At 42.6% G+C, this 13,981-nt stretch overlaps 1 protein-coding gene across 2 annotated transcripts in view; it reads right to left on the minus strand.

Annotated features, from left to right (window-relative positions):
• Positions 1-13,981, minus strand: part of ASIC2 (acid sensing ion channel subunit 2) — a 1,070,968-nt gene that overhangs the window by 35,264 nt on the left and 1,021,723 nt on the right. For both annotated transcript variants that reach the window (XM_077460169.1, XM_077460168.1), the window contains exons 4-5: positions 12,330-12,480; positions 4,535-4,591 (exon numbers count right to left, since the gene is read on the minus strand). In XM_077460169.1, the coding sequence (XP_077316295.1) occupies positions 4,535-4,591; positions 12,330-12,480 (208 nt within the window). The remainder of the gene's footprint in view (positions 1-4,534; positions 4,592-12,329; positions 12,481-13,981) is intronic.

The following is a 13,981-nucleotide window of genomic DNA, read 5'->3' on the forward strand; positions in this document are numbered from 1 at the left end:
TTTGATCGGACCAAGTGCCACGCATGCTCAGATCAAATTCCTACATCAAAGCTATTGGCTACTCGCCTGAATGTAGTCCCATCGTATCGAAATTACGTCATCACGTTCTGAAAGATCGGATTTTTCGACAACTTAGTCCGACCGTGTGTATGCAACAGTTTCGGACAAGATCCGACGGACAAAATCCGATGGATTTGGTTGTCGAAATCTCCGACCGTGTGTACAGGGGCTTAGTTGCCTATATGGGAGAAACTGGTGATATCAGGGTGGATCTCACTGAAGGCCAGTGGTGGCCCATCCATTAGGGGAGCCCGAGCTTTCGACCCCTCTATTCACGCCCCCCCCCCCCCCCCCATATGAATAATTGATAGAGTCATGCATAGCAAGAATTTATTCATGTGTCCAGCCTCCTTCAGGACACCGGCCCCTAATTACAGGGGAAGATGTTTTTTGAGCACCTGATTAGAGCTGTAATAGGCTGTAATAGGCTTCGAAATAGGTTGGGCTCGGAGCACAGAGCGTTGTGCCATGAGCCCACCCAGATGTTACAACAGCGAATTAATATTCGCTGTTGTAACACTGTTCCCCAATCAGAAGCAGGTCTGAGACCCGTTTTCCGATTGGCCGAAAAGAGAAGACTCCTGATTGGCCGCCGAGGAGGAGGGAGGAAACGGAAGCCATCGATGCCCGTGGAGAGCAGAGGAAGGGAAAGCTATTGCCGCCGCGAGAAAGGGAAGCGCTACATAGATGGGATAAGTGCAGAAGACCCGCCAGCCGACCGACCATCAGGGATACTGTTTCCCCCCCAAAAAAAATTACCATCGGCCGCCACTGCTGAAGGGGTAATATAAAAGCGCAATGGAAGCCAATAGAAAACACTCATCCTGCAAGATGTGCAGAGATGGGGAGAAGAGTCTCTCATCTGAGAGAATGGCAGATTTGCAACCCTAGCCTACATTCAGAGTAACCAAAGATGTCCGCAGAGAAATGTTTGGATTTCCTTCCTCTTTGATACTGCTTTTGCGTTAATGTTTAATAAGAGCTTGCATACAAATAATCAATCTTTATACATAAAAGCCAATCTAAGCTCAAATTTTAGATCTATTTTATTTAAAATAAATCTCTCATAGGAGAACCATGGAGGCTGCCATTGCCAATTTCCCCTTTGAAAACTCTACTTTACCCGTGTGATATGCCAACCATCTGGCAATAGTTTGAAGGGGCCGACTGCCCTCTACTGTCTTGCCTGCAAATACTGTATACAATGTATGAACTTCCCATCTCTGAGGAGTTAGGTAAAAAACCCAGAAGGGGAAAAGAGACTGAGAAAGTCTGAGACACAGTTCTGTTCATGAGAGAGTTGTGGCTGAACACAGAACAGAATGCAGGGATTACTAGACAAGTGCTCCTAGAGTTAATAGTTTATTATTATTGCCCACAGCTTCTGGCTGTATATACCCAAAGACTGGTTACAGAAGCATTTCTCTCTTATTGAGGTTATCTCACATGGATAAGCCTGTGTTGCTGTATGTAGTGATCACTTTCCAATATACTAGTAGGTGAACCCGTTTATTGCAATATAGTTTTTATGCAGCTCCTGTTATTTTAGTTAACCCTGTCCCTTCTGGTCTGGGATTCTATAGTTAGTTTTAGCATAGGGTTCGATAACCAGCATAGACTATAGCCAGGTTAGGCAACTGAGGGCCACTTCTGATAGTTCAAGGTTTCTGGTTGCATGACAGATTAGAAAAATACTAGGGACCAAAGTACAGAATAGATAGGTTGATCCTGAGTTCCAATATCACACCATGCCACTAGAGAGCATATATGTTCCAAGCTGGTTGGAGGATCCCCATCATCACTGGTCCTGTCTTCAGGTCTTTGACACTAAGACAGATGCCACATCATGATCATCCTATGGGGTCTCTATAACTTAACTTTGCTGCAACATTCATCTGGAGGTATGGTGTTTCTAATAACTATAAATTCCCATGTATATGTGCACAATTCCACCAGGACACCTAAGGGGCCCTTTGTTGATAATACTTGTTTATTATACATTGGATGTATGTACTATTATTATTTTTTTTATATATAAAGCTTATATTATTTCCATTCTGGTGTATATCTGCATAATTACAGTTATTGTTATAGTCTGGTTGCAGTAGTTCTTCTATTCCCAAATACTTTGTGGGTTCCTTGAGGGTAGGGACCAATGTGAGTGTGCAATGTACAGGGATAGGGACAACTGTAGACACTCAGGTTGAACTGGATGGACTGGTGTTTTTATTCAACCTTATTAACTATGTAACTTTGATTACCAATTAATTTCTCAGTAAGGGAATCCCCTCTGATCACAGAGGCCCAGTGCCAGGTGGAGGCACCGCCAACTTTATTATCAAACCAAACTCTTCCACTTGGCAAAGGTTCTTGCTCACCTACAGGTTTAGTGCCATATCCTCCTGGGGGGGGGGGGATTTTTCATACACCCCCACCCCCCAAAAGAGGGCTACACATATACAATTCCAATTGCTTTTCATTTCCTGCAGCTAGATGCCCTTTTTATATGAAGGCTCCCCTAAAACATGCATGTTTATTACTAGTTTCCTTGATATAAAATGCTTAAACATGTTTCCATCAGGAACCCTGTTATTATTCAGGATTTATATAGCACCAACAGTTTACTCAGTGCTTGACAATATAAAAGAGAGACAATACAGTTATAATATAATAAAATACAAGAGGCTTAGGAGGGCCCTGCTCAGAAGAGCTTACAATCTAATAGGGTGGTACAAAAGTTTGTAACTGTGGGGAATGAGCTGATGGAAGTTGTAAAAGATTAGAGACGTGAGGTTACCCTGAAGAGATACATTTTCAGGGATCGCCTGAAGGTAGCAAGATTAGGGGATAGCCGGACAGGTTGAGGTAGCGAGTTCCAGAGGATGGGAGAGGCTCTGGAGATGAGCATGGGAGGAGGAGATGAGGAAGCTTGAAAGTAGGAGGTCTTGAGGAGCGGAGAGGACGGTTTGGGTGATATTTGGAGACAAGATTGGTGATGTAACTTGGGGGGGGGGGGATTGTTGTTGGTTTTGTATGTTGTAATTAGTATATTGAATTTAATTCACTGGGCAATTGGGAGCCAGTGCTGGGATTGGAGGAGAGGGTTGGCAGACGCTGAACGTTGCTGTTCCCAGAAAAGCAAAGTGGTTCCAATAGGGACACTAGTCCGGTGACCTGGGGGTCCCCAATGAATTCCCCTAATTTTTTTGTATTTCCTCACTTCCTGTTTGGCTATGGGACAGGAAGTAAAGGGACATTTCCCTAATGAGACACAGGGGTTGATTTACTAAAGGCAAATAGACTGTAAACTTTGAAAAGTGCAGTTGCTCTCAGCAAGTGCAGTTTCTCCAGAGCTTAGTAAATGAGCAGAAGCTCTGCTGACTTCCATCATCCAATCATGTGCAAGCAAAAATGCATTTCTTAAATTTTCCTTGCACGTGATTGGGTAATCTTTGCAAACTGACGGTTTACCTCATTTACTAAGCTCTGGAGCAACTGCACTTGCAGAGAGCAACTTCGCTTTGCAAAGTGCACAGTCTATTTGTCTTTAGATAATCAACGCCTGTGTCTCATTAGGGAAATGTCCCTTTACTTCCTGTCCCATAGCCAAACAGCAAGTGAGGAAATCCAAGAAAATTAGGGGAATTCATTGAGGACCCCGAGGTCACTGGCACTAGTGTCCCTATTGGAACTACTATAGATGGCCAAAAAATATCTGACGGGTTATAACTCTTCCTTGCTCTATCCAAAATAAAATAAAATAAAAATCATAAAGTTTTACTTTAAATAGTAATAAAAAGATGCGGTTCTGCTGTGCATTAAAAGTTATTCCGTAAAACGCTAAACTGATCTAAACCCATCGGAAGTACCTGTCACACATCACTGGATAAATCCTTTATTGTAAAAGGCAGACATCACTGCTTTCTGGATAAGTCATGTTTTATAATCATGACAACAATACATTCCATAAAAAAAAAGCAATACTATTACTGTCCACATGTTGTAGTTTATCTACATGTATGTCAGAATGTAAATACAGCAGGGGCAACTCTTAAAGTTAGCATTTTCCACAGTTCACAAATGCATTGATGGTTGATCTACTAAAGGCAAATAAGTTGTTCATTGTACAGGGGAAGTTGCACTTTGCAAGAGAATTTTCCCCAGAGCTTAGTGAACGTGATGAAGTTTCACTTTGAAAAAATACCCAATCACGTGTGAGGAAAATGAAAAGCCACATTTTTTTCTTGCACATGATTGAATGATGGAAGTCAGAAGAACTTCACCTCATTCGCTAATTCTTTTGCAAAGTACAACTACCCCTGCAAAGTGAACAGCCTATTTGCCTTTAGTAAAAGAACCACATTTTGTTTGGCAGAGCTCGGTGTATCTTTAACAGGGAATGTGGCATTCACTGCAGATATTGCGAAGGATTTGCTGGGTTGTCTCCAAACAATAGTAAAGGTGGTAAACTCACTTAGCGCTGGTTCTGCACATTCTTTATACTGCTCGGGGGTACAGAACGGAGCATCACCTGAAAGCAAAAATCGTATATCAGAAAAAGCGTAATAAATACAAAAACATAACTGTGCTGTGTTATCACTCAGAAATTGGTGTTCGATATAGTTGTTTTTAGGTTTTGCGCTAATCTATAGCATCCTGACAGCTTTTATCTGTCTTGTAGAATCTATAAAGTAAACTAAATGTCTGATTTGATGATGTGGTTGGTGTAGGGCAGTGATATCTACCACCCCACAGAGGAAAGATACTTTAGTGCAGGGGTCTCAAACTGGTGGCCCTCCAGCTGTTGCAAAACTACAAGTCCCATCATGCCTCTGCCTGTGGGAGTCAAGCTTGTACCTATCAGCCTTGCAAAGCCTCATGGGACTTGCAGTTTTGCAACAGCTGGAGGGCCGCCAGTTTGAGACCCCTGATTTAGTGCCAAACCCCTACAGTTATTTTAGCAGCCCTTCTAACCAAGTACAAATAGCTAAAATCATTTTTATTTCCTCTCTTCCACCACAGATATGTGTAAGTGTGGATCTAATAATCAACATGCGACCTTATATTATTAGTGCTGTAGCTAACACAGTTGGTGTTTCTTGCAGATCACAAAGTTTCGAGGGCTAAGTGCCCTCGGAGCCTAATTGAAGCTGTACTGCACTTGTGAGAGGTCCAGACCCCATATTCTAGATTTGAGTAATCAATTCCAGAGAACATATATAACCAGGGGACATTTTTAGGTGCCAAGTTAATCAAAATATATACAATTATATTAAAACTACAGAAAGTGCTTAGAGATGAACAGTAGCACAAGATAATGTTCATACAGGTAAACCTATACAGTACATTCCTATATCTGCCCCTTAACCATCCACTGATGCAGCAAAAATATTGTTATAATGCTGAACAGAATGCTCTGTATATTCAACCGTAGCTAATAAACACAGTAAGATTGGCATAGCAATTAACGTATTTCTCAGATTCTAATCTGCTTCATCAGGACATATGGGAGAACTTCTCAAATGATGCAGTAACACTGACACCAGTTTTCTACAGTTTGAATATATATGCATCTTACTATTACTTGACAAAGGTGTTATTCTGTTTGCTGGCAATTTCACATTCATTTCTTTTGGAGGGCTGGTTTATCCCAACAATGATTAGAATTTTTGGCACCTATTCATACAGATAACAGGTTATTAGGTACTTAAATCCTAATAGTGGTGCATAGATAAGCATATACATTTTTCAGAAGCCTGGATGACTGTACTTGGGGTTTGGTGACTCTTGGACCCACTTTTTTTTTTATCCCGAGATGTACCCCTGGACAAAGATAAGTCTTATTGGACAAAGAAGACCTACATTGCCTTGAAAAAGTATTCATACCCCTTGACATTTTCCACAATTTGTCGTGTTACAACCAAAAATTTAAATGTATTTTAGTGGGATTTTATATGATAGACTAGAGCTGCATGATTCTGGCTAAAATGAAGATCTTTGCTTAGAAGATCGATTACAATTCGCTCACGATTCTCGCGGCGTCACATTATTATTATTTTTTTTATTCATTGAAGTGTATTTTTTTCCCCAAAAATTGCGTTTGAAAGACCGCTGGGCAAATACAGTGTGACATAAAATATTACAGGAATTGACATTTTATTCCCTAGGGTCTCTGCTAAAGTATATTTAATGTTTGGGGGTTCCAAGTAATTTTCTAGCAAAAAATATTGATATAAACTTAAGAAACAAGTGTTAGAAAAAGATTTAGACTTTAAGTGGTTAAACTTCCTGGATTTACACCTTGTTTAAAAACTTGGCAGACTGCCTGGATTTTTTTTCTTTACACACAGAAGTTTTCCTTTGATCTAGGAAGGAACAGTTAGTTACAATGTTTCATTTTAAAAACTTGGCAGACTGCCCAGATGTTTTCTTTTGACAGCTGAGTGAGCAGATAAGTATCTCCACTTGTTACATGAAAGAATCCGCAAACTCTGCAATAGAGATCGTCAGAGGGGTTGAATCGAGGTCACAAATGTTTAATGATTAACCACTTGCCGACCGCCGCACGACGATATACGTCGGCAGAATGGCACGGGCAGGCATATGGGCGTATATATAAGTCCCTGCCTGCCCGCGGGTGGGGGGCCCGATCGGGCCCCCCCCCGGTGCCTGCGGCGGTCGGCATTTCTTCGAGAGCGATCCGGGATGAGGGGGCGGCCATTCATTCATGGCCACCCCCTCGCGATCGCTCTCGACGAATGGAAATCCCCCGTGACATCACTTCCTCTCCTGTAATGTAAACACAGGAGAGGAAGTGATGTATTCTCTCCTCCGTGTCGGTATTTTCCGTTCCGACACGGAGGAGAGCGGATCGGTGAGTTGCACCAACACTCTACACACACAGTAGAACATGCCAGGCACACTCACACCCCCCCTTTACCCCCCGATCACCCCCCCAATTACCCCTGCCCCCCAGTCACAGTGACACCAATGTCATTTTTTTTTTTTTTTTTTTTTTTTTTGCATTGGTGTCATTTGTGACTGTAATAACTGTTAGGGCAGTTAGGGTTAGCCCCCTTTAGTTCTGATGTACCCCCCTAACCCCCCCAATAAAGGTTTAACCCCGTGATCACCCCCCGTCGCCAGTGTCACTAAGGCTGGGTTCACATTGCAGCGGTTTATGAGAACGAATGTGATTCGCACCGCACTGCAGTGCAAATCACATCCGATCTCTGTGCGATTCGAGTTCAGCCATTCACCGCACCCGCCACACCCGCCGCACCCGCCGCAAATTCGCACGGGACCCTTTTTTTGGCCCGCAGCAGAATCGGATCGCATGGGTGTTCACACCATGCGATCCGAGTTTGCAGATCGCACTGCGATATGCGAACTGATCTGGGGGTGTCAGTAACATTTCACTGACACTCCCAGCAGTTCGCATAGGGCAGTGTGAACTGCCGCCGGGAGGCATGCGATGCGGGAACCCACCGCGGATTCGCGGCGTTTCCGCATCGCTCCAGTGTGAACCCAGCCTAATAAGCGATCATTTTTCTGATCGCCGTATTAGTGTCACAGGTGACGCTAGTTAGGCAGGTAGGTATTTAGGTTCGCCGCAGCTTTTTATAGCGCCAGGGACCCCCATATACTACCGCATAAAGCCCCCTGATTGCCCCCTAGTTAACCCTTTCACCAGTGATCACCATATAACTGTTACAGGTGACGCTGGTTGGTTAGTTATTTTTTTATAGTTTCAGGGCACCCGCCATTTATTACCTAATAAAGGTTTAACCCCCTGATCACCCGGCGGGTGTCATTTGTGACTAATAACTGTTAGGGCAGTTAGGGTTAGCCCCCTTTAGTTCTAAGGTACCCCCCTAACCCCCCCAATAAAGGTTTAACCCCGTGATCACCCCCCGTCGCCAGTGTCACTAAGGCTGGGTTCAGATTGCAGCGGTTTGAGAACGGATGTGATTCGCACCGCACTGCAGTGCAAATCACATCCGATCTCTGTGCGATTCGAGTTCAGCCATTCGCCGCACCCGCCACACCCGCCGCACCCGCCGCAAATTCGCACGGGACCCTTTTTTTGGTCCGCAGCAGAATCGGATCGCATGGGTGTTCACACCATGCGATCCGAGTTTGCAGATCGCACTGCGATATGCGAACTGATCTGGGGGTGTCAGTAACATTTCACTGACACTCCCAGCAGTTCGCATAGGGCAGTGTGAACTGCCGCCGGGAGGCATGCGATGCGGGAACCCGCCGCGCATTCGTGGCGTTCCCGCATCGCTCCAGTGTGAACCCAGCCTAATAAGCGATCGTTTTTCTGATCGCTGTATTAGTGTCACAGGTGACGCTAGTTAGGCAGGTAGGTATTTAGGTTCGCCGCAGCTTTTTATAGCGCCAGGGACCCCCATATACTACCGCATAAAGCCCCCTGATTGCCCCCTAGTTAACCCTTTCACCAGTGATCACCATATAACTGTTACAGGTGACGCTGGTTGGTTAGTTATTTTTTTTATAGTTTCAGGGCACCCGCCATTTATTACCTAGTCTCACTAGTGTACCCCTAAATTTAGGGGTGTCTACTTTCCAAAATGGGGTCATTTGGGGGGGGTTTGTGCCATCTTGGCATTTTATGGCCTTCAAAACTGTAACGCCCTTAGAAAGCCTGAAGGCGGTGCTTGGTTTTCGGGGCCCCGTACGCGCCTAGGCTCCCAAAAAGTCCCACATATGTGGTATCCCCGTACTCAGGAGAAGCAGCAGAATTTATTTTGGGGTGTCATTTCACATATGCCCATGGCATGTGTGAGCAATATATCATTTAGTGACAACTTTGTGAAAAAAAAAAAAAAAAAAAAAGTTTGTAATTTTCCCGCAACTTGTGGCAAAATATAAAATATTCCATGAACTCAACATGCCTCTCAGCAAATAGCTTGGGGTGTCTACTTTCTAAAATGGGGTCATTTGTGGGGGTTTTGTGCCATCTTGGCATTTTATGGCCTTCAAAACTTTTTTGTGTAAAAAAAAAAAAAAATTTTTTTTTTGTCATTATTCAATCGCTTGAGGCAAAAAAATAAAATATTCAATGGGCTCAACATGCCTCTTATCAATTTCCTTAGGGGGTCTACTTTCCAAAATGGGGTCATTTGGGGGGGTTTTGTACTGCCCTGCCATTTTAGCACCTCAAGAAATGAGATAGGCAGTCGTAAACTAAAAGCTGCGTAAATTCCAGAAAACGTACCTTAGTTTGTAGATGTGACAACTTTTGCGCAAACCAATAAATATACAATTATTGACTTTTTTACCAAAGACATGTGGCTGAATACATTTTGGCCTAAATGTATGACTAAAATTGAGTTTATTGGATTTTTCTAATAACAAAAAGTAGAAAATATCATTTTTTTTCAAAATTTGCGGTCTTTTTACGTTTATATCGCAAAAAATAAAAATCGCAGAGGCAATCAAATACCATCAAAAGAAAGCTCTATTTGTGGGAAGAAAAGGACGCAAATTTTGTTTGGGTACAACATTGCATGACCGCGCAATTACCAGTTAAAGCAGCGCAGTGCCAAAGTGTAAAAAGACCTCTGGTCATTTACCAGCAAAATGGTCCGGTCTGAAAGTGGTTAATTGTGCAGCTATATGATAGGCTAACACAAAGTGGCACATAATTGTGAAATGGAAGGAAAATGCTAAAAGATTTTCACAATTTTTTACAAATAAATATCTGAAAAGTGTGGCGTGCATTTGTATTCAGCCCCTCCCCTTACTCTGATACCCCTAACTAAAACCTAGTGGAACCAATTGCCTTCAGAAGTCACCTAATTAGTAAATAGATTCTGTATGTAATTTAATCTCAGTATAAAAACAGCTGTTCTGTGAAACCCTCAGAGATTTGTTACAGAACCTTAGTGAACCAACAGCATCATGAAGGCAAAGGAACACACCAGACAGGTCAGGGATAAAGTTGTGGAGAGATTTAAAGCAGGGTTAGGTTATAAAAAAATAACCCAAGGTTTGAATATCTCACGGAGCACTGTTTAATCCATCATTCGAAAATGGAGTATGGTACAATTGCAAATCCACCAAGACATGGCCGTCCACCTAAACTGACAGACCAGGGAAGGAGAGCATTATTTAGAGAAGCAGCCAAGAGGCCCATGGTAACTCTGGAGGAGCTGAAGAGATCCACAGCTTAGGTGGGAGAATCTGTCTACAGGACAACCATTAGTTGTGCACTCCACAAATCTGCCCTTTATGGAGATTGGCAAGAAGAAAGCCATTGTTGAAACAAAGCCATTAGAAGTCCTGTTTGCAGTTTGCGAGAAGCCATGTGGGGGACACAGCAAACATGTGGAAGAAGGTGCTCTGGTCATATGAGACAAAAATTTTACTTTTTGGTCTAAAAGCAAAACACTATGTGTGGTGGAAAACTAACACTGCACATCACCCTGAACACACCATCCCTACTGTGAAACATGGTGGTGGCAGCATCATGTTGTGAGGATGCTTTTCTTCAGCAGGGACAGGGAAGCTGGTCAGTGTGAATGGGAAGATGTGTGTGAATGGGAATACAAATGTACGCCACACTTTTCACATATTTATTTGTAAAAAATAATTTAAACTATTTATCATTTTCCTTCCACTTCACAGGTATGTGCTACTTTGTGTTGCAAAAAACCCAATAAAATACATTTATGTTTTTGGTTGTAACATGACAAAATTTCACGGGGTATGAATACTTTTTCAAGGTACTGTATGTCTTATTAGTATTGCTTGTTGAAATATGAATATATTCAAATTGTCAACTATCTTTTCTAATTTTACTGCATCATTTGGCATGTTCTCTATTATTTCCTGATGATGCAGATTGGAATTTGAGAAACATTTTAATTGCTCTCCCTATCTCACAGTTGAATGTACAGAACGTTCTGTTCGGCATTATAAGAATATTTTTACTGCACCGGTGGACGGTTAAGGGTAGATATATGGGGATGGCTACTGTATACTTACCTGCATGAATACTATTGTGCACTACTGTTCATCTCTGAGCATATTTTACACAATTTGAATATAACAATATATCACTGTATACATTGCTTGATTTATTGCCTTGCCAATTAGAACTCCCTCTTGTTAAATCCTACAAATATAAAAGATAGTCCACTTCTACCCCAAGTTATTTAGTGAGAATATTTGGAACAATACAAATCCTGGATAAGTTTATTAGTAAACTATAAAGTTCCAGGGTTACTATAGGTGGAGAATTTTAAGACTTTTAATAGAAAAATCTTTATGGATGCATTACATTTCCTATTGATGAAATCAGGCATGCATCCATTGCATAATGCAACATTGAAATTGTATTAATACAATGTCTCTGCATCTGTTTACCGGTACATCCATTTTCTTATTTTTTTTTATCAATTAAAGATTCTTCAGCTTTTGTAGGGCTGAACATAAGCCAGGCGTTGACATTGTATATAGCACAGGGTCAGCTAGGGAAGGGTTAATGCTTATGTTTTGTGCAGCAGGGAGCTTACAAGGCTTGCAAACCAAATACAATATATATCAGTAATGAGAACAGTTCAAAAGGAAGAACAACCTATATTTCCAGATAGCAGAATCGAATGGCAAAATTAGATTTTTTTTTTTTTTTTTTTTTTAGAGTCACGGCTTCTTCGCAGTCAGAGTAAAGAGCAATCAATGCAATAAGTCAAATTTTTGCTGTCTGAGTCGGCACTTGTATGTGGCTGACAACAGCTATAGAGAGATCTGTTTCTTGTAGATGTCTTTGAATAATGTACGTCAATTTCTTTAATTATGGCATCTAATGTTGGAGAAAATGATTTTTCAACTTGCACGACCAATCAATCAATATAAATTAAAGGTTCTCTTCCGAGAAAAGTAACAAAACACAAAATAATGCCATAAACAGGTAATAGTGCTCTTCCTTTAAAAGCCGAAAGGCAGACGTTGGGGGTTATTTAGGAAAGGCAAATCCGCTTTGCACTACAAGTGCACTTGGAAGTGCAGTCACTGTAGATCTGAAGGGGACATGCAACGAAAATAAAAAACAGCGTTTTATCTTGCACATGATTGGATGATAAAATCAGCAGAGCTTCCCCTCATTTCAGATCTACCCCTCAGATTTACAACGACTGCACTTCCAAGTGCACTTGCAGTGCAAAGTGGATTTGCCTTTCGTAAATGACCCCCAATGTCTCTGTACTGGAATAAGGTGCGGACGTCTAGAAATGCCTCACCTGGCATGTGCACCATTTTGCAGTTGCAGTTCTCTACAATATATCTGGTTTCACAGTCGATCCTACAAGCTGAGATACTGTATACTGGGAAAAAGTCCGAGCCCAGATCGGAGAAGCGGCAGTTGCCCCAAGGTGAGGGGAGATATGCAAGCTAAGAGGAGGGAGAGGCAGTGATCGAAGAGTATGGGAAGTAAAGGTAGTAGATGAGATGATGCCAGGGAAAAGGGACACAATGAAAAAATAAGAAAACAGAGAATTAGTCAGAAACCACATGGTAGATATCACCGTCAGGACATATTAAATTTTGCATTCTAACCAGCTATTGCCCTAAACTGAACTAGATAAACATCATTTTTAAAGCCTACAAAGTTAACATTCAGTAGTATAGACTGTCATGGTGAAATTCAGCCAAGGTTACATTCTTTTTTGGATGCACCCATCTTCTGCTCTGCTTCTTTAGCCACCCTTGACTAAAAACTGCAGTGTTTTTGTTGTAATTGCTTGTGTGCCAAGATTGAGGGCTTATTCACACGGTGTTTGCCTGCAGTAATATCAAGGAATAATTACATTTTACTAAATGGATACACATTTAAATTGGAACTAAGCCCATCAATTTAACAGTTAAAAAAAACAAAAAAAAAGCAGTTACATTCCTGGAATGCAGGGAATGCTTTCTGTCCAATTTCCTCTCAACCAAACTGTCCAATAAGGATGAGCTCAGGTGTGTTCACAACTTCACATGCCCACGCCCGCCAGGAAGCTGATACCCTGCAGCGCTAATCACAAGGTAGTAAGACATTTCCCGATCTGCGGCTGCACAGATCGAAAATGTCTCCCTACCTGTGATTAGCGCTGCGGAGTGTCGGCTTCCTGGTGGGCGCGGGCATGTGGAGTTGCGAACACGCCTGAGCTCATCCTTACTGTCAAACCATCAAATGGTTGATGTCAAACCTGATGTGCAGCATCATGGCAGTTGCAAATCAAACAGAGGCTAAGATTGAAGCTTCCTTGGCTAAAAAGGAAAGGAGGTTTTAATTCTGCTTTAAAGTAGAAGAAGCGAGTTTGCATGCTGCAGTTTAGTGTGTTTTTTAAACTGAAACTATAAGGCCATTCACATTGATGCATGTACGTTACAATGTGTGTTGCTGTGATTGGGCCCTTCAAGTTAAAGCGGAGGTCCACCCTAAAATGGACCTTCCGCTCATCGGATTCCTCCCCCCCTCCGGCGCCACAATTGGCACCTTTCAGGGGGGAGGGGGGTGCAGTTACCTGGATAATCCAGGTAACTGCACCCACTTCCGGGCTAGCTCTCTGCGGAAAGGGGGCGTACATTACGCCCCCTTTCCGCAAGTACCCTCCCCCTTCCGCAAGTGCCCCGCTGCCTGCTGGGAAACACACAGATCCCAGAGGCAGCGGGGACCGTCCTCATTGCGCAGCGCGGCTCGCGCATGCGCAGTAGGGAACCGGGAAATGAAGCCGAAAGGCTCCATTTCCTGATTCCCATACCCAAGATGGCGGCGGCAGCACTCGAGTGTCGATCTAGAGAACGGCTTCGGGTGCCGACATCGCGGGCGCGCTGGACAGGTAAATGTCACTATTTTAAAAGTCAGCAGCTGCAGTATTTGTAGCTGCTGACTTTAAAAAAAAAAAAA

This window comes from Lithobates pipiens, unplaced genomic scaffold (genome assembly GCF_037356315.1).
Source record: "Lithobates pipiens isolate NorthernLeopardFrog02 unplaced genomic scaffold, aLitPip1_a1.2 Scaffold_28, whole genome shotgun sequence".
NCBI lineage: Eukaryota > Metazoa > Chordata > Amphibia > Anura > Ranidae > Lithobates > Lithobates pipiens.